Genomic DNA, 21,647 nt, shown 5'->3' with positions numbered 1-21,647 from the left:
AGGGCACAGGAGACTCACACCTTTTCCTGGAACTGAGATCCAGCAGGAACGCTCCCCAGAAGGTTATTATAAAGGTTCTGCATTGTGTAAGAAAAAAATCACTCAACATCTTTCTAAGTAACATGACACACCACTTGAAATGCTTTTGCAAGTGCACACCTCAACACAGGTGGATGGCATTCCATCAAGGCATCAATCAGGAAAAGGCAACCTGCATCTGTGTACACGGGCGTGCACCCCGTGCTCAGAGGACTGGGCTTTGTTAGGAATGGAGATAGCTTTGCCTCCCAAACCTCCCATCCATCATCTCGGCCCAGCTTTTATTAGCTCCTGGGGAGCGATGAGAATATCATATCCTCTCAGTGTGGTTCAATATACGGTTATCACTTATTACTATCAACGCTCAGCCCCTGAAATAAGGCTTATCTGTGTTACCGATACTTAAGCAAAAAATCTCATCCTCGATGGTCCAGTTGCTGCAGAGTCTGTGGTGGCAGCTGTAGGTGGCAATGACATTCACAAGTTCAGAGGCAGTGAGCTGCTTCTGTGCACGTCTGAGCAGAGGCAGCCTACGACCAACGTGGGATGCCCCTATGATCCTTCTGACACCCCTGCACACCCACTTCCCTTTGACAAGCACCTTCATGCTGTGTCAGACACTGTCTCAGATTTGACCCACTGCTCGAGACGTTTCTCTCACTCTCTTCTATCTAAAATGACCCACAGATCCAGGGCTCATTCCCTTACCCCATGTTATCTGACAAACTAATTTGAACTCAGATGACAATCCTCACACTCTCTGGGCATCTGGAGAGACCTGCTGGATCCCTGAATCAAACATCTTCATTGCATGAGGGAGAAATCAGACATCTAAGGATGTCAACTGATTGAGGTGACAGGGAGTTGGGGATGTCATATTTAAGACGACTTAATGAGCCACCTCTCCCAGAGATGACATTTCATAAGCACCTTTCTTCCTTGGTCAAAATGATGAGCTGGTAGAAATTTCAAGTGCTTTAATAGACTGGTATGCCCACTCTGAGGTTTGTAAGTCTTTTAGGAACCACTGTAATAAAAATGCCAGGCTTCTGGCCCATGCCTAGGGGGCCCCTAAAACAAATTATTCTCCAGTGTCCGTGTTTCTGTGACCATCAGATAGGAATAAGCGCTGGAAAGTAATTTTCCCAGTATCATCACGTCTCATTATCTTCTCTGAATAAGTCATCTAAAATTGGGCTCCCAGCTGCAAATTTCAAGATCCAAAGTGATCTGTGTTCTGCGTCTCTGAAACATCTTTATTCTTTTATAATACCTGAAAAATTCCAGACTCATATCACATTTGTGGGAGGTCACTAAGGTGAAAGATGGATACAAAGCAGTGAGGTTTCTAGAAAATACCATGTTTCATAGTTCATTTTCTCTTCCGACATCAGAAAGCCTCTGCTTCCTAAGAGAAACACTCTCCAGTCAATTATAGTTTGGGATGTAAAACTTCATGTAATGACCCTCAGATGCTCTCTTAACACTAGTCAAGAAAGATGTGACAAACTCTTCAACGGGCAGGGTCTCTCAGCCATTGCTAATTTCCTACCAGTACTCTCTCAACTTTCATTAGCATCAGGATCATCTGAAGTGTTTCCTTACCGGTTTCTGTGGCTCCCTTCCAGAGACTGACTCAGTACTGCTGTGGGGCCAGGAATCTGCATTTTTAAGAAGAGCTTCAGGTGACTCCAATGCAGATGTCCAACACTGCCTTTCATGGTAAGAAGCAGTGCTGGCTTTTGGTGGTGCCAATTCTGAGGTGATCACTTTGTGACTTTCAGGGGATTTTTTCCTTTTAAAACATCATATTGGCCATATGTTTATAACATATATATGTGCATAACCACATCTACATACACATCACCAAAGGTCCCCCAGGCAACTCAGCTATCAAAGCCAGGGACCCAGAAACGGGAACTATGAGCTTGAACAACATGAAATTGTCAATATTCAACCCTTTCTGACATGGAAACAGTGTGCGGGTGTGGTTAATCCTACAAAGGACATGGACAATGGCAGAGCGGACCGACCCCCTCTTCCTCATGACTGAACAGACACAGCCCTGCTCCCTCAACAGACCTCCTAACATTGGCATTGGTCCACCTATTTAGCCTTTACAATAATCCCGCAAGGTATTTTTCCAGAAAAGTGAACTAAGGCTCCGAGAAATTAAAAACAGGCCCAAGGCCACATGGCTGTTCAGTGGTGACCACAGAATCCCAAATCAGAACACCTGATCTGCCAGGGGACCTCTGCCCTTCTTGCCTCCCCCCAGGGGACCCAAAGCTGATGTCTGGGCCACAACACCCTCCATCTGTCCTAGTCCCCCTGCAACTGGCCAGGCCCTCACTCCAACCCTTCCGAGGGTCAGTAACACAGACCTCTCAATGAGCTCTCCACAGGAGCTCTCTGGCCACTGGCTGGAAAGAAAGGGAGGCGCCTCTCTAAAAAGCCACACAAATGGGAGGAAAATGGTAACTGACAGAGAAAACAGTGCCAAGACCCCCATAACATACACACAGGACATAATGCCAGGGGATGACCACGGTAGGGATGTCACACCACAGCCAGAGGTCTGGGTATCAAAAGTCAAGCACGTGGAGGACACAGATGGTGAGGCTGTTGTCAAAGCAGCCTCTTTTTATCAAGTTTCATCACTTGAGACAATGCCACAGTGAGCACGCCTGCAATACTGGAGATAAGCGGATGGTAAGGTGAAGTCTGAGCTCCATGCAGGTATAATTAATTTCATTCTACATTAGAAATAAAAACAGTGGAGATAATATAGAGTCTTCCCTGCCATGGAAACCTCTTCTAGTGCTATCATGGTTCTTTTAATATACCAGTGACTAAAATCAAATCCACCTAGAGTAGAGACATGGTTAATCTAACACACTGTAGATTTCATTTTTTCAGAGATCAGTATTACACCAAAATTCTACTTTATGGCAGTAACTGATTTATACATTTTTATTATATGTGATAAAATTATAGGCTTACCTTTACACATTTAATTAACAAAAGATAATGCTTTTTGCTTTAAATTTAGCAGCTGAATCTCTACACGCCTATGAATTGCTAAGGGTACCGAACACAAACCCACAAGCTGGGCCTGTTGTTAAGGTTATTACAAATGCTTAGAAAAATTGAACTTGATTGAAAGAAAGAAAAAAAAAACAGCAATAAGCATCAGTAATTTGGTTTTTTCTTCCCTGAGGGAACTTTATTCACTTATTCATTAATTCAACAAATATTTATTAAGTTTATTCATTTATTACATGATGATGACATCCTAAACACTGTGTAGGAATTTGATTTTACACATTATCAGTATTTAGTTTAAAAGGAATGCTGTAGACAATTTTATAATATTTATGTAGCGAGAACACCACAATAACTTCAAGCATGTGGTTATGACATGATTTAAAGTAACTCAAACTTCTCCACATGAGAAGAGAGATGAAATAGGACCCATCAAAACTGGACTGCAGAAAGGGTGTGCTCCAGTCCCCCAGTGTGGGGTCAGAAGCCCACCCGACACCCTGTTTTAATTCCCAGGGAGAAAGAAGTACCGGGCCTCTGACTTCCAAATTAACCCAAACTAAAACATGTGCTTTTCATGGTCTGTCACAAATCTGCTTTCTGCATATTGAGTAGGACGGAGATTAAAACTAATATTCACCCATCTGAAAACAAACTGACTCTGTAAGCTTTTCCCCGCTCTGCAGGCCATAAAAAGCAAAAGGTTTTGCTTCTGCTTAGGCTGTTGTAGTTTTAAATAAATCACTCTGTTAAATGGTCGTCTTTTCCTCCAAGGGAGATTCTAAAAACTTACCTGCTTTGACAAGTCTCTGACACCTCTACTCCCATCCTCTCTTGGCTGCAGGTCCTGGATCATTGATCATCTCATTGATCATCGTAGGTGGTTTTTCTCTGCTCCCCCTACCCCCACCCCACCACAGCAGCCCCAGGGCCAAAGTAAGTGGCACAGCCTTTCTAGCAGAACTTCCACCCTCCCCTCGCCTCCAACTCAGGGCCCACACCCGGAACTTCGTAGAAGTTCTTAACAACTCATTAGTCTTCTCAGTTTGAAGAAGAAAAATGGACTGAATCAGACTTCCATGCAAATCTGGATGACTTCCTGAATAACACACCTGAACCAGCAATGCTGGAGAAGTCATCTCCTGCAGATGCGAGAAGGTATACGTGCACCTCATGTCTGTGTCACACACCTGCACGTGGCCAGTCTTCCTGTCCACTACCGGAGGGCCTATGGAGAAGGCCCCAGAGGTTACCATGAACTGTTAGTTAGTGGGCAGATATACATGATTTCTTCTAGTCCCATTGCTAGACACGGAATAGCAGGAACTTATGATAACAGCCCAAAACAAGAAGAAGAAATGAGAAAGATGATCACAGAGGAGTCTGCCATTGTCTTGGGGTCAACGCTGAGCTAAAACAGAGTGAACTGAAGAACTTAACTTTACATGATGCGTTACAAGCAGAGCAAGGTCCACTCGATAGCGTGCCTTCCCGCATGAGGCTGTGCTTCCCTGGCGCTGCCCAGTGGGTCACCTGGTGATGGGCTGTCCCTCAAAGCAGGAGGAGCAAGAAGCTGGAGGCTCACCTGGCTCGTGGAAAGCACTAAGCCCGCCAATAACTCCCTGAAAGCCTGGGGACAATGTTTTCCAGATTAATCTGTTAAGTGACGTCACAATTGCTTTTGTTTAGCTGGAGCGTTAAATGACAGAGAGGCCATGAGCGTTTTTTGATATATCTATTTTGAAGAGATATATATTGAAGATTTTAGGACACACATCATCAGTACTTTAAAGAGACAGATATTGAGAAGCTTTTCTTTTCTATTTGGAAGTTAAGTTCATTTCCAAATGCAAAGTTTCACATTTTCACTTTAAAATTCCAAATTTTATGCACATTAATTTCCAGTTCTCTAAGAAAGTCCTTGCTTCTTTCGATTTCAGTAGCTTTTGAAACTTAATAATCGGACAACTTTCTAAAGTATGGTAAGTATATCTTTCTTATTTTTGCCCATTTCCACCCCAATGCCTCCCAGGCCCCTAAAGAGGCCTTACAAACAGTAAGTGTTCAATAAACATTCACTTGAATTAAAGGCATTAATTTAATAGCACATAATAGGCTATGTGCTTATGATACCAAGCTAACAAATACCTTCTAAACACAATATCAAGCCAGAGACATTTCCAATGGCTAATCATTAGTGTAAAATTTAATTAACACTTTTCATGGTGGTAAGTAAAATGATAGGAAACTTTTTTCATTTGAGTGTTACAACTGGCTAGATCAAATATCTTCCCCAGATAAGACCATTATTTGAAATGTCACGCTGGCGGTTCTGTCTAACAGGCTGAGAATCGCAGCACCGTCACATCAGCTGTTCGTGATTTTGGCAGTGTTCGCCGGGGGCTAATGAGTGCATGAACGTGAGTTATATTCTCAACCCTGGTTCCCTTTCAGCTCTTGTCAGGTGGAGGTCTCAGTCCTCTTAAAACTCACACTCTGTCCAGCATCCCAAGCTCCTGGAGGGCTGGTTCCAGCAGCGACTGCTGCTCCCACCACCCCCAATTCTCATCGGGGAGTTTCTGATTCCATCCGTCTGGGAGGGGACAGGAGTCTGCCTGTCTACGAGCTCCTGAGTGATGCTTAAGCCACTTTAAGTGATGCTTCAGGGACCACACTTTAAGGACTACTCTTTTAGAGCAAAGTTTCTCAAGATGTAGTCACAAACCAGGATCCCCTGGGGATGCTGTGGGACCCTTCAGGGACCTCGGACAGCAGAGTCACCGTGGCCGGCCATAGAGACCAGCGCTGGGAAGGACTACCCCTGGTGGCCCTCGGGCACAATCGGTTTTGAGAAGCACAGGGATAAACACAGCTGGCTGTTAGCCCCGGTTGGGTACCCCAACGCCCTCCCCAAGGCCACCTAAAGCCGCTCAAGTGCAGGAGGTCAGCCTGATCCACCTCCCATTTGTCACTCCTGATCGTCCTCCCTTAACTCTCTGTACATTTCACCCTGAAGAGGTTACCGGCAGTGACCCCCCCACCCCCGCCAGGATCTGCAGAACCTATGTTTTTTCACCTGAGCACACATAGCCCTTCCCTTCTCACGCCTCTGTTCTTTTCTTTTCCTCTCCCACGTCCCCACCCCGTAATCATGCCCTGGCCTTGCCAGCCGCCCCTGGACGGTGGGGGACCACAGACGACCACAGTTGATGACTAAAGCTCTCCTGCTCCCAACCAACACCAGCCCTACTTACCATTTTTCTCTGTTGAGTTTTTCCAAGCAACAGTGTCAACTCAGGCTTCTGATGCTAAACCACTATAGTATTTTAGGAACCCAAGAAGCTGCATCCTCTTATATGGGGAGGTTTGTTATTTTGTATCTTTTTTAAACATTTTCTTAGTGAGTTTGAAAAACATGATCAAACCTTCCCTCACTTACAAAATCAGCTTATTAATGTGTTGGATTCCTAAAGGCAAGAAGCCCACTGATACATGAGACTGAAAAATTTTGTCAGAAAGTTGGTTTTCTAAGAAAAGAATCCTAGAATTAAAAAACATGGTAGATAACACCGTTAAGAGAAATGCTTTACTGTTGAAAAAGTATGTTACCACTAATTAAAGTGCCTGACCTCTAACTGAAAACTGTCTTAGGACATTTAGATAATACACCATCATTCTAGAAAACTAAACCTAAAACAAAACTGACAGAAGACAACACTTCATCCAAAACAGTGCCTCGACTGAAACATACACACAGGTAGCAATTCCTAGAATGTATTTCAATTGTTATGAAACTATGACAATTTTAAATAAAGCCATCAGCTTTTCTAGAGTTGTCACAGAAATACTGAAATTCTAAAACCAACTTTTTCCACAATGCAAGGCTGTGTTTGACTCATACATGCTTATATAATCTGAAGACATAATTCAGGTTACTTGTTTATTAAGGAAAGTTCATTTAGAATCATTCAAATTACATACCTATCCATACATCCTATTCCTAAGTAACCTCTCTACTTAAAACCTGTAAAGTAACCCTTTGAAAGGTGATAAGAACAATTGATTATGCTCAAACAATACTTCTTTAAACCCACGTAACGCTGAAAATATTAATGTGATTTCTTGGCGTGTCTTTGTCATGCACGCTGATTTAAACTTGCAGTCTTTTCATCAGATTCGTTATCAGTCTAGCTTAGGCACCTCAAAAATGTAAAATGTCATGACTCTAGTTACTAGCAGAAGAAAAAAATAAGTCAAACTGCTCAACAAATCTATTCACACTCTTTGTAAAGTGTACTTTAAAATTTTGTATTTTGAAATAATTTTAGACTTACAGGAGAGTTGCATGAACAGTAAAAAGATTTCAAGTACATGCTTCACCTGACTCCCCGTGATGTCATAATCTCACATAATCAGGGTCAAATTATCCAAAACTAAGAAGCTCAACACTGGGACAATGCTACTAACTAAATTACAGCCTCTCTTCAGATTTCGGCTGCTTTCCCACAAAAATCCTTAAAAGAGTATTTCAAAGAATAAATTTCTCAATAAGAGCTCCAAATTCACAAGGTATACTTTAAGGTTTAATCTCCTCCAAATACTGTAGTGGAAACAAAGGGCCACTCTGTTTGTATCTGTATTTCTGCAAACCAAAGCTTGTTTGCCGGAACCTAACACATCAGCCTCATTATAAAGTAAAACCGAACACTTTGTTGTGTAATATATACTATGATTTGGCTTTTAAGAAAATGGGTCAAAGAGGAATGATTTGCCAGCTATTTGGCTTCTCACTGTGGAAAAGAGAATTCCAAGCAGCAGCAAAATGATTTAATTTTGTTCCTCACATCTTCCTTGTATACCTTTTAACAAAAGTTATTTTTAATGATCAATAAAAGCCTAGATAGAAAGCAGAAAGTGAACATCCCATATTTTGCCTAACAAATTAGAAACTAAAAATGGAAGGTGATTTTTAAAGTGGAATGTTTATCATAAATTAAAATCTTCCTGGACAAAAAAAAAACAGACTTCTTTTCTTTTTTCTCTCAATGTGTTGCACATTCTGTTTCTGATGTCTGGCATCCAAATTATGTGTCACACCCTCCAGAAATGATTAATCAACAATCACATCAATTCTGAACTCATTCCAAAACAGGATATGAGGGTGCAGAGGAGGAACTAGCAAAGGATAAATCTTAGTACACACAAAAAAACTCCACTGATTATATAAAACCTGATGACCGAGTCCATCGGGTAGCCTAAGGTGAACTGGTGGTGAAACTGTTAATTTCAGAAGAAGGGACGATGCAAGCCCCTCTAACAATCTAATAATCTCTCCTCCCCCTCACTTTTTTGTCTGCCAGGTAAGTACAATTTAAATGTTTGCAAATAATCAGGATTCACATTAGTAATTTATTCAACAAAGAGTGAGTGTCTATTAGGGCTACAGCTCTATGTTAAGTATTTTATCGGAACCAAGAAGGAAAAACAACTGACTTTGCCCTCAAGCAGCTTACAGTCGAGTTCCTCTAGCTCTAAAATGGTCCCCATGTCAGGTGACAAGTATTTCAATCAGTAGAATCATAAAGAGAAGTGTCAGTGTCACTCATAACATTACAACTAACTTTCCCAACATACAAAAAAGTGTCTTTTCCAAAGCATTAAGTGCCTCACCCACATACTACCTGAAATTCGAAGTGCAGAGGAAAAGCATACTGCCTTGCAACATATCTGATCCTTGCACACACAAAATTTGCCAACTTCAATTTTTTTTAATTTCATCATTTCTAAGCACTCTTTATGGAATACTGCCCTTCATTTCCTGTTTGTCCTCTAACATACTAGGATAGCTCTGCCTTTCCAAATAAAAGAAGGCACAGCTCAATTGATGGCATGATAACAAACAAATAGAATGATATATATCCTCCAAAAGAAAAACCTGGCTAAAATTTAGTTTAAAAAAATTTTTAAGTCTCTTTTGAATAATTTAAATAAGCCTTAACAAGGACACAGGTCAGTACTACCTCAGCCAAAATCCCTTTTAATGATGAGACACCGATCATTTAAATAAGCTACATAAATATTTGTTTCCATCCCATGGACCACAACTTAAAAATCCACCAAAATGCTTTCTGACACAGCTTAACTTGAAACAAATCCCAGGCAGGGAGCTATGGATCTTAATAAAGAGAAAACCATCACTAAGGCCCTCATACTTGGCTTCTAACACTACTGAGTTACAAGGCTCTAAAACTGGCGAGTCTACTCTATAATTCACTAATAAGAAAGAACGCAGGCCAAAATCCACATCAATTTTATAGCAGACAGCAGTGCATCATTCTGTTAAATCCTCCGGAGCACGTGCAATTACCAGACAGTTAAGGACACATTAAACTCAGGAAAAGGGTATTTCTCTATTGAACTTGACAGCACTGAGCGAGCGGCGGCGGCCAACTGTGGTCAAGGGTCCTGCGACTCAGCGGCTTGTGGGGCTCGGCCTCTGCGCCTGCGTGTCCCCCGGGCTCCGGGAAAGTCAAGATGTAAGTTTCCACAGGTCATACAGCCAAACGCAAACGTCTCCAATGTTTTAAAATAAGCATTTTACTGTTAGTGTGAGTCTCCTTCAGCAAAAAAAGTTCAACTTACTCATTCCTCCCGAATAAACACAGAACCCTGTTTTGAAACCCAAGTTTAAGGTCAAATCTAAGGCATCTTATTAAAAGGAAAACAAGCCCAGTGCCACCATTCTATGTGGACCTCAGTGAACCTGATACCCACGAGACATAAAGTGTGCAACTGTGCAAGCCCTAGCTGCCGTCCATCCAAGTGTGTGCTGCGGGGAACACGGTGCGGGGCTCGCCCCTCGCCTGACCCAGGAATCCCGTCCCCGCGTCCTCCCGCCAGGAGCTCCCCGGGCCCAAAGGCCCCGCGAGCTGCAAGCACATGCACTCGCAGCCACTGCCACTTCCTTTCCTGCCCCCCAAGGACCGCGGGCGGCGGGGCAGGCTGACCATCGCCCGTGGCAGGGAGCTCCGCGGGGCCGAAGATGCGGAGGTGGAGCCCCGGGGCCGCAGGGTCACGGCGGCCCCGGGGCTGGGGCCCGGTCATCCCTCCTAGCTGCCCGTCCTCCCGCCGGGACCGACGAGGACGCTGCCTCGGCTCTACCGGGCTGCCGTGCGACCGCGGGGACGAGCCCGGGTCACGGCGGCCACGGGTGGGGCGGCGGCAGGACAGGGAGTGAGTGATCGCCGCCACCGGAGCTGCTGCCGAGTCGGGCGATCGCGCGGGCTCAGCCGGCACGGCGACACGGCCCGGCCGCCACTCGGGGTGGAAAGGACCGCGCAGCGCCCACGCCCGGCGGCCGGCGGCTGCAGCTCCGAACTTCAGGCAAAGTTTTCTGCTGTTGCTCTCGGAGCCGGCCCGGGACTCCGAGTGGCGCCGTCCGCTCCGACACGGAGGAAGGGGACACCCCGCGGAGGGCCGAGGGCCGAGATTGGAGCCCGGCTCCGGGGCCAGCGCTCAAGGCTCATCCGCTCGGCCCTCCCGAGCGCTAGGTGCTCGCCCTCCTCGCCGGCCCCGCGCCCGCGCAGGGGACCGACAGACACCATGTCCGGCCCGCCGCGCCCCCTCCTTTGACCCGCCGTAGCCGGCTTGGGCTCTCCCACCCGCGGAGCTGCCCGCGTCCCGAGCCCCCTCCGGCCCACACGCCCCAGGCCACGGCAGGCGCGGCCCCGCTTACCTGAAAACGTGTCCCCCGCCGCAGTTAGTAAAAGTCCAGCCAAAGTCGCCAGGCAAGTACCAAGTCGGCTCATGGTGCTGAGTGCGCGCCGGGCCGCTCCCCGGTGGCGCTGGGTGAGCGCGAGGGCGGAGGGCGGCCGGGAGCTTTGCTTTCCAGGCGGCGAGAAGAGGCGGGTGAACAGCCAAAAACAGAGCCAAACCCCCAAAGTGCCAACAGTTGCTGAAGTCCGAACTCCGGCGGCTCCGAGCCAGGGGAGAGGGTCTGCGTCCTCCCGCCCTGTCGCCGGCCCCGCTCAGACCTGGCGCGGCTGCCAGAGGGAGCGGAGGGCGCGCCCGCAGAGCCAAAATCCGCCCTCAGTTCCAGCGGCTGCGTCCGCCGCCGCTCTCCTTCCCCGACTCGGGACCCGAGCCGCCGGCGCCGCGGTGGCCGGAGCCGGGGCCGGGGCTGCGGCCGCGCGCGTCCCGCCCGCCGCCTCTACGCCGGCAGCCGAGCAAGCCCCCGGGCGGCGGCGCGCCGATGGCCGAGCCCGCGCCGGCTGCGCGCGGGGCTCCTGCTCCCCGACTGACTGGCGGTGCCCCGCAGGCCGGCTGAAGGGAGCGCCCACGTCACGGCCGCCCGCGCCGCCGCGGCCCACTAGAGGGCGTGAGCACCCGGCCCCGCTGGCCCGAGCCCCGTGCTCCGTGGCCACGGCGCCTCGGGGGAAGCCGGGCGGGGGGCGGCCGCGGGGGCGGCGTCACTGCGCGGAGAGCGGCGGCCGGGCGGCGCCACCCGCTCCCCTCGCGCCACGACGCGGCTTCGGTTTCGCGGCCGGCTTCCGGGAGGGGAACCGCGCGCGCGAGGGGCCGCACCACGGCCAGAAGTTTGTCCCGGGTCACGGGCCACCAGGAGTTTGCGAGAGCGGCGGGCGGGACCAGCGGCCTGCAGCCCGGCGGGCGGACGAGGCGGCTCCGTCCCGGCTCCGGACGCTGTCAGCGAGCGGGGCCGGCGGCATCCGGAGCCGCAGGGCCCGCGATCCCTGGCGGCTGCGAGCCACCCCAGCCGGGAGATCGGGAGGCTGCGAGGGACTGCCGGCTTCTCTCGGGCGCGGACGTAGCGAAGTTGGCGGGCGCCACGGGAGGGAGCGGGGGCCGTGGGCACCGCGACCTCGTAGCGCGCCAGCCTCCTGGCCGGCCCCGCGGGGCACCCGCCCTCCCGTCCCTGGAGCCCCGCACCCGCACGCTCTGCCGCTTCATTGCGCCCCCACCGTCCCGGGTGGGCCCGAGCGAGCCGCGGGCGAAGCACGGAAGGCGGCGGTCACACCGAAAGGAGGGTTTGGACCTACATAACCTGTGATTTCTGCATCTGGTGCAGTGTTGGGAAACGCGGGAGGAGGAGGCGTGGGTAATCAAATAATGTCTTGAAATACATAATTTACGATTCGGGGTCTGGAATGCCTATTGCATTAAATGAATAAAAAAGCTTCCAATGCTTCGGTAAAGAGGTTCACTTTGTAAAATTGGGGTAAAAAAGTGATCCTTCTATCTTCCGTCTGACCTCGGAATACGCACATCGAGCCAGCACCAAACAACTGTCAGCGCCAGGGCTAGCCAACTGAACACAGTAGAAGGCCCGGGAAGAGGTTACATTAGAAACCAAGTAACTAACCATGTGAGTGGCACTGTGCCTTCTAGCACTACAGGGCACCGGCAAGAGGGCAAATCCGGGACGCAGGTGTGCCGGGGGCTCTCTGCGCTGCTCCCACCCGGTCCTTACATAGGCCTAGTGCACTGGTCCCACCCTCCCCTCGACCCTGTCTCCTGAGGACCCTAGAACCCATAAGTTATGTCACAGCTGTCACCTCCCCAGGGCAAACTGAGGGCCTGGAGGACTCTTGCTTTGGTGCCCCAACCAAGAGCTCCTCCTTCTTCAGGAATTCCACTTATTAGATCCTTATCATAAGTGCTCTTTAAAAGGCGCTATATTAATCATTTACTTCTGAACACCGCGACCTGCCACCATCCCACTGCTTCTCCCAAACATGTACGTGTTGAGCCTTGTTTTGATTGCAAAAGGAGTCACATGCCTCCACAGATGGGCACTGAGGGTCTGCAACCTGGGCTTTCCCAGTGCTGAGGTCCTGCACGCACAGCCAACGTGCCCAGATTTGCCTTTTTCGGATGGTAATATGCTTTCCAATGGAGCTTTTATGTTAGTAGATGGGAGGAGGCCCCAGATAAGGAGGCAGAAATCAAACTAGACATTTTCCTTCCGAGTAACTTCAAGTTGGGGGAAGAAGCTAATGTTAGGGTAGGATTTCACTTGCAAAGTATGTGAATTCTTTCAGCAAATATTTATTAAGGCCATATATATGCCAGGCACTATGCTATGTGCTATAGGTTGTCTTAGGCTGGACTCCCTCAGAAACAGGCCTGGAGGTAAGGGTTTAAGTGTAAGTGGGTTTAAGGTTTTATTGGGAAAGTAACCCCAGGAAGCAGTACAAGAGGAATGGGGAAAGTAAGAGGGGGGGAAATTCAATATAGGGTATATGGATGAGCAGGTTACCACTGTGGGTAACTAAAACTCACTCCCCTGGGGGCCTCAGGGAGAAAGTGTGGAACAACAGCCTGAGAGCTGGAGCTGCCAGCGGCGAGGAAAAGTGTGAGGTGGCTGGGGGGGGAGGCATGGCAGGCCACTGCACTAAGAGATGTCCCTGCACCCACAGAAGAAAGCCCTGCAGGGATTCTCTGCTGTTACCCTGGTAACCTGAATACACCCTGTCCCTTCTTCCCCTTACTTAAAGCTCAGTGGGAGGGCCAATGAATTTCCATTATCTCTGTGCTCTAAACATTACTGTGTTAAGCCAACTCTACCCTTATTAGCCTGCAATCCACATTGCAGACAGTGATGGGGTTTTTGCCAGCAGCTTCTTTCCTTGCAATTCAGACAACTACTGTTTATTACAGGTAACTGGCCAAAACAGGGTTGAGCCCACATGAAAAGCCTCTATTCACAATGAATGGATTGGACTTCCTCTAAGGAAGGGCTGCTGCAGGAACCCTCCCTATGGGGCATTTTACTTTTTTTTTCCCCAGCAGGGGAATTGTTTTGCCTTTTTTTTTTTAAGTCCAACCACATGACACTCCTGTCTCTCTGGGGACAACAGTGACATTGGCAGAAAGGCTGACCAGAGTTGGGGGGCAGTCAGGCCAGCCCCCCATCATATATCTAAATACTGCAAAGTTATCAGTCAAGCTAGAAAACTATCACATGTTGTATCTTAATTCCTCGACAAAGACAACAATATTGAAAGATAAGAAAGCCTATAGTTGTCTGTAAGACAAAAATCAGCAAACTATCAAAGACAATGGAATACGTCATTACGCATTTCTACATTCTTCTATTGATAGTCTGGCTGTACGGATAAGTAATAAAGACATACATAATTCACTCATTACCTAAATTTGGTTTTCCCTTTTAGTAAAATCGCTCATATGTTACCATAATCAAGATTGTCACATAATTTGTGTTCTGGTGACAGCAATGATCTGAAGCTACAATGTTCTGTATGGAACACTTAGCCACATTTCACCAGTTTTGTCCCTCAGTGGCTCTAGCAAGCACTTAACAGCCACATGTGGCTAGTGGCCACTGTAGTGGTTGGCACAGATACACAACATTTCCACCATCACAGAAAGCTCTACTGGACAGCACTGATAAAGGATCAATGTATTCAAATTATGCAAAATTTGAGTGTCTATTTACATCAAAAATGTAAATTTAAATGTTTTAAAACAGAAAGTTAAAATCACTTCCCTCTAGTTGTTGACAGTTACTTTCTTCCAAATGGTTCAAAGATATCTATTAGGATGCAAATGCAACCTACCAACTGTAATGAGGAATCCCCGCATCTCAAAAGAAATTATTCGTAAGAAGCTTAACATTTACTAATTTAAATTCAATTACACCTTATTGATTTTTAATAAACAGAAACCTATTAGCAATTCAAGCATTCAGTGTTCACCCCATCAATGGAAAAAAATCAGTATCATTATTTTGGAAATGTTGATTAAAAATAATTTTTTATAATCTCCAAAAAAATCAGTATCATGTTTCCCATGTTATAACTAACATACCTACCATTTTAACAATAATATTAACTACTTAATTTTGAACAATGTTCTTCAGGCACCAGGTTCAATCAACTACATGCAAATACTAATACTCTTGCGTGATTTCTTCCAGAATTGGAACACGAAGAGAAGGGAGAAAATTGGTGATTAGCACCACAAAGAAACCCCACTCATTGTTTAAAAATGTCTATTTTCGCTATCTGAAAGGAAGGATTGATTTTGAACGGATTTGACTTTTCTTTTCACTAAGTGTCCCTGCTATACATCATCCACACACCTAGGAGTGTCCACATGCCACGTCCACCACACTGCACCTCCAAAATGTCAGTGCTGTTCCAAGTCCATGGGACCAACGTTGGGGTGAAGGGTTTCTCTAGAGCCTAAATAGTTGGTTTTGAGATCGGAGGTTTAGGGTTATGTTTTCTGGTCTCTCAGCTCTGAGCCCCAGATCTCTAATGAAAGAAGTGACCAAATGCCTCTTAGTAAATGTATTTTTATAGGTTCGTGGTACCTGGGGCCCTGTAATGCCCAGGCCCATGGCAGGAGCCCACTCTGTAGGGTCTCTCAGAAGAACTGCCTTTGCACAGTGATGGTGTCCGGGGCATCAGTAACAGTTTGTGACACGTGTCCAAACTCCATGAAGGTCAAAATGTAAATTAAAAAAAAATGATCTGACCATAACCTATCCTTACCTATCCTCAATGTTACACTGAATTTGGAAGTTAACCACATGCAGAAAGTTCCCAGCCCATCAAAAGCATCACACCTGCAGAAAAGCATAGACTAAAAGATCACATAAATACCTCCCAAGGTTGCTTCACTGGGGCCAACGTGACCCAGCAGAAAAGGAAAAGATGGTCATTGTTTTGGTCACTCCTGTTTTGTTTCCTAGGCCTGGCTGCAATGATTAATTCTCAATTTTAGAGGCACACTGAGATCATGGTAGGAAGTGGATTTTGAGATAATAAATGGAAAGTGTAAGTAAGCATCCTTGTATAGATTTCACGTTGATGTATTCTTTCATTGATCAAGGATAGCATGTCATTGAAAAACAAGAACAAAAGGTAAGAAGGAGGGAGGGAGGGAGGCAGGGAGGGAGGGAGGCAGGGCGGTAGGAAGAGAGGAATGGGAAAGAGAGGGAGTCAGAGACAAAGCTAGCTTGGAATTTGAAGTCCAACTTGACTGAGTCCCAACTGTGTGATTTAAATTAGTTAATTTCCATTTCCTGGCTTGCAGAGATGGCATTACATGTAGAAGCTCTGTGTGAATTGGAGGCACTGAACAAACGTGCTCTCTGATGAAGTGCGCAGTGCATCATGATCTCTGCCCTCCCCTACCTGTCTCTCCCTCAGGGAAGCACGGAGCCTTGGGGGCAGCAGCTGGAGTGTGGACGCAGGATCAGCAGATCCCTGCCCTGCATGCACACTCGTCATCAGAGTCTGCTTTACCTCGTTTCAGACATGAGAGGAGCAAATCGAATTTTTCACCCAGGACTTTGCATCACAGCTTCACTAGCCTTTTGAATGTGTGTACAGGAAACTGGGGAGAATGGGATGAAAATGAAAAACACATCATTAGCTGTTCACAGGGACTGGAAGAAACCAGGTCATTTAAACTTTCACCAGTGAAGCCCTGTTCTCACCTGAACAGAAGGAAAAATAGGAGCAGGTGCCCTTTTTTGAAGTTGTTCATATCCTACCTGAGGCCAGAACCTGTCACCAGCAAAAGGCAAGGCTCCTCCAAGCAGAGTTCAAAGTCACTTTCGTATAAAGGCTGGCATCACTAGCATGAATTTTTAGATGCCCCAGGAATTCCTTCTCAAGGCCTAATTAAAAGGAGAGAGGTAATAGGTTTTAGTACTTTGCTTTGTCCACGTTACCCTCAGAATATGAATTAAGCTCCTGAAATGTTGATAGTAGGCAAATGCATTTGCCTATTCTTTTTAAAAATCTTAGCTCTAACAACGTTAGTCTGTGTGACATTAGGTGAGTCACTTAACCTCTCTGTGCTTCGGTTTCCTTATCTGTAAAATGAAGGTAATAACTGCATCCACCTGAGTTGTTGTGAGGATTCAATGAGATAATAATGTAAAGTGTTCTGAAAAGTTCCTGGGGCATCATTAGGGATACAGAAGTATTAACCACTGATTTTAAAATCAAATGCTAACGAGTCTACTCTGCAGAGTTCTGTGTGGGGGTTCTGTGCGGGGAGATGGGAGAGAGACAGCTCATTGGGCCCAGTTACCATTTAGGTGTGATGACATTCAACATGTCCTCCCTTCCATCCGTTCTCACCAGGCTCTTCTTTGGGGCTCATGGAGTTGATATCAGTTTCCAGATCCAGCACCAGACCACGTCCAGAGAAACCGTGAGGCAGACCCTTCCCGTCTGCTCCTCTGCAAAATGAGAGTAGTCATTTCTGTCCCGTTCACCCCATTGCGTTGCGAGAGCATCAGTGACAATGTGCATGCAAGTTCTTTATAAACAGGTCCTCAATGACTAAACTTTTAGTTTCTTAAATAACCCTTCTATTTCATCTCACCAGGTGGGACTAAAGGGTCACAATTTGCAAATAGGTCTGTATCTTTATAAAGATCTGTTTCTGATTGGAACTTTCACCTTTTCCCTATTTTAGGTAAAATAATTAGGGAGGTTGATATTCTCAAAAAAATTCCCTAGTCATAAGATTGATAGCAAGGTGGATCCCACGTGGTAGTGATCTCAAGATGCTAGAAAGGATCATTATTACAGCCACGTCCAAACCTGTGTTCCCCAGGATGGCGGATACAGGAAGTGACCTGCTGGAGGGTCCCTGGCAACCATCTGATCCCTAGAAGGTGTGTCGCCTCTGCGAGTTGTTTTGTATACTCTGCAGAGGATGCAGATCTCCTGGGCCTTCCCTGCCCTGAGTGGGCAGGACACTGGGCTGCTGACCACCGAGGGGCCTCTGGGGAGACAGGCCATGCTGTCCCCTTTCCTGCTGCCCCCACCCCCTGGACTCAGGGAACCAACTGCCTGCACACAAGCACCTCTCTGACCAGAAGAGACCGTCTGCCCTGCCCTTAGGGATGGGCCTGCTCTTCCGGTCTGGAAGCAGTGACGTCATAGGCAGAGTAACAGCCTCCCCCACATGCACATCAGCTGCAGTTTTCAGGCTGGTTCACTGAATATGGAAAAAGACAGAGGAGAAAAACCTGATTTATGAGGATTTTATTAGAGTCCACTGGTGGTCACTGTGCAGTCACTCTACGTATTTTATTTAAATCTCCAAGAAGTCCTAGAAGAAAATGCTTTCTGCTGTCTCCTTTGGGAGCTGGAAAGTCTTTGAGAGTCGGTGGCTCACTGGGGGGTGAGGGTGTGAGATGACACTTGGTGTCTGACTCACAGTCAGTTCCAAGGCACAGGCGTCAGCTCCCCACCCAGCAGCCACTTTCCACGTGGGGGTTCATTAAAGGAGAGAGTGACTGTCTCTGTGCCCCTCTTTTTTTTTTCCCCAAAGGCTTTGAACTCATGTTCTATATCAGTCCTTGTGCCTTTGTATGAGACAACTGGTTTCCTCAGGACACAGTTTGAAGTTAGGCAGCTTTTCCAAAACTCAGGGTGGAAATCATGGTACTGAATCATGTTCCCATGGATTCTCATTTCCTTTTTATTTCACTTCCTTTAAAACCAATCCTTTGAAGTCAATAGGTACCTTTCTTAAAGCTCTGCTTGAGTAATACTATTAAGAAACGTTACGCTGACGATGTCAGTCCTCCTTCAGATTAAATTATTGCAACAATAGTGTGCGGGGTCCTGTGATCTGTAATAAGGCCAGGTTTTCACCAGGAAAAAAAATTTCACCACAACATCAAAGAAAAGATCATCTTTACTTTCTCTTCATCTTTAATAAATTAAAGTTTCCAAATGTTGCATTTTGAATTGAAGTTTCCAGACAGTCATTACTGTGATGATGAGACAAGCAGTGGAAGAAAATATCTGAACTTACCTCACTGTGTTTGGGGGCTAATATTTACTGAAGTCTTCCTATGAGCAGAGTATCTTGCTAGCACATTAAAACTCTGAAAGACATACATGATTTGTATGCCCATTTGAGAGATGAAGAAACTGAGGCTTAAAGACAGCATGACTTAGATCTGATAAAGGTAAGGCAGTATAATTAGGTCATTGTCACTCAGCAGTAGCTGGTCAAGCTGTGGTTTGTAGGTGAATATTCTGATTTCTCGAGCTCCCTTTCTTGATCACTCTTTTGTGTCTGGTCTTCACCTTTGTCTATTTTCCTGGTATAAACTCTTCCTCAAACTGTTGTCTAGCTTGCCATCCTCCTGCACACACTGCACCGACCTTTGTTTATCTTGATGATCTGAAAGCTCCCATCTAAGCTTTATCCATCCTTCAAGGATGGACAAGTTAGGATCGCAATCATCTGTGGGTAAGGGAAAACCCTGCCAACACTGGCATTTAAAACCATGGTTAAGGGGATGGGACCAAGGAGTCTCCAAAGTCCAACTTTTCCACTTCCTGAGTAACTTGGGTAAATCATTCAACCTTTTCATGACTCAACTTTCTCATCTAAAAATGGGATGACAATGGCGCTTTTTTCAGTTCTTGTGAGGATTAATTATGAATTCAAGTAAACTGCTTAGAAAACGCTTAAAAAAAAAAGAAAAGAAAAGAAAAAGAAAAAAAAAGTTACCATCATATAGTTTCTCACATGGAGGTAGGCAGCCTGGGGGTGCAGGCACATCTCCACACCACCCAAGATTCAGGCTGCTCGTTCCCAGCCTTGCAAAACCTAAGTGCCTCCTTCTGTGCCCCAGGCAGAAAGGAAGAGGAAAGGAAAGGCACAAGACAACTGCTTCTTGGAGGCTTTGGCTCTTTACTTGGGAAGGGAAGACCCCAAAAGGACTTCCTCCTACAGGGCATCACCACAAATGGTGTGATACACTCGGCCTGGCCTCCGGCATGCCTGGAAGTTTCAGTTACACGTGTTCCAGCCTCTCTAGTGGAGGAAGGCAAGGGAGCAGGTGGCTGGGCATGGTTGTCAAGTGACCTCTAGTAACTCCCGGAAGATCCAGCTCACACCCCACCTGCCTGTCCTCCTCACGTCCCTCAACAGACATGACTTGTGATTTCTTTGGCTCTAATTTATGGTTCTCTCTGCCTGGGGACATACTTTGGCATGTTGGTTTTTTTCTCATCCTTCAGGTGCCAGTTAATGACTCCACCTTGGGAAGGAGTTCTCTATTTTGAATAAATCCAGGTCTCTCCTCTTACTCTCTTTTTCATACTCTCGTTTGTTTCCTTCATGAGGCTTAATTCAGTTGGCAAGGTAAGAGCAACATCTTTTTTTTTTATATTCCCAACAAGCAGGGCTTTCTCCCTGCCCTTGGTACACCACTGTGTCCCCTGCTGTGAGGAAAGGATGCCGTCACCTCAGGAAGGAGGAGGGTACATGTGGAAGTTCATGTCAAAGAGGACAGAGGGGGAGGGCATCCCCTTCCTGCTGCAGAGGAACACTGGAAGAAAAAAGGGCATGGAACTAGAGCTAAGGGGCCAGACATCAAGGCAGAGCTGCCCAAGAATGGGTCAATGGACAAATTTCAGGGGATGGTCTGAGAAGATGGCATGCCTGTAGCAAAAATCCCAAGTCCAACATGGCCCTAATCCAACCAGGTCAGCCATGATCACTCAACAGCTACATGGGAAAGGAGCTAGATGGTGATGAAGGAATCATTTCAAATGACATATTTTGACAGGATATGAATGTCCCATATTTTGATAGGATTTGAGATCTTGACCTCACTGCTACGATGTGATGTCTTATTCCCTCAAAAATGATGACCTCTTCAGGGCAGAGATCGCCTTTTTCTTCTTTGTATCTCCTTTGGGGCCTCCTACCCAGGGATCCATGGCTATTTGTTAATTGATCACGTAAGGAGCTAAAGATAAAAATTACAGAATTAGGATGAGACAAAGGATGACAAATCCCAAGGTTGCTTGTATGTTTCTTCAGAATGGACCGTACAGCCCAGCAGAGAAGAGAGAGACTGGTAGATGGTGATGGCAGATATGGTGTGCGCCCGTTTGAGTTTCTGTGCCACTTCATATCGAAGAACAGCCAAGAAGATAGTAAGATTTTCAGAGGACATCTAAGATACTAAAATCAGTCTATAACCTTAAGAAGCAGGGCTTTGTGCTGAGATAATGACTTGTGTCATACACATCCTTGCCAAGGAATCTAATCTGACATCTTGAAATCTTGATTAAATTTCTAGGTTTCATTCTGTTTCCCTAACCGTTGATTTACCTCGAATTTTTTGTTTGTTTGTTTTGGGGGGTGAGGATTAAGTTTATTTATTTATTCATTTTATTGGAGGTACTGGGGATTGGGTACCAGGACCTCTTGCATGCTAAGCATGCGCTCTACCACTGAGTTATATACCCTCCCCCATACCTGGAATTTTTTCTAACCGTTTGCTTGGTAGAAACTGAGATCTTTTATTCCTGTATAACATGCTCATTTTTTTTCCAGGTTATGGAGACACTCAGTCAGCTTCCAGAATCAGCCCTAGTGCTCTCCTGTTCCCCTTGTCCTTGGTTCTCTTGAAGTAGCTCCCCCACCAGGAACTCAGGCCCTGCCTGGCGCATAGAGGCGCTGCAGTTCCAAGTCTGCCCTTGACTAGCGGAGTGACCTCTGGGCACAGGAACCTCTGTGAT

The 21,647-nt window shown here is 46.6% G+C and overlaps 1 protein-coding gene across 3 annotated transcripts in view; it reads right to left on the bottom strand.

Moving 5' to 3' along the window:
• Window positions 1-11,263, bottom strand: part of PTPRM (protein tyrosine phosphatase receptor type M) — a 605,094-nt gene extending 593,831 nt beyond the window's left edge. Inside the window, exon 1 of one of the 3 annotated variants that reach the window (XM_031439160.2) lies at window positions 10,820-11,263. In XM_031439160.2, coding sequence (XP_031295020.2) covers window positions 10,820-10,892 — 73 coding nt within the window. In that variant the 5' untranslated portion in view covers window positions 10,893-11,263. The remainder of the gene's footprint in view (window positions 1-10,819) is intronic. The other 2 variants (XM_064481603.1, XM_031439166.2) reach the window with 2 other exon arrangements.
• Window positions 11,264-21,647: the final 10,384 nt, after the last annotated feature.

Source organism: Camelus dromedarius, chromosome 32, assembly GCF_036321535.1.
Source record: "Camelus dromedarius isolate mCamDro1 chromosome 32, mCamDro1.pat, whole genome shotgun sequence".
Taxonomy (NCBI): Eukaryota; Metazoa; Chordata; class Mammalia; order Artiodactyla; family Camelidae; genus Camelus; species Camelus dromedarius.
The sequence above is the reverse complement of the archived record's forward strand: the minus strand, read 5'-3'. Positions and strand labels throughout refer to the sequence as shown.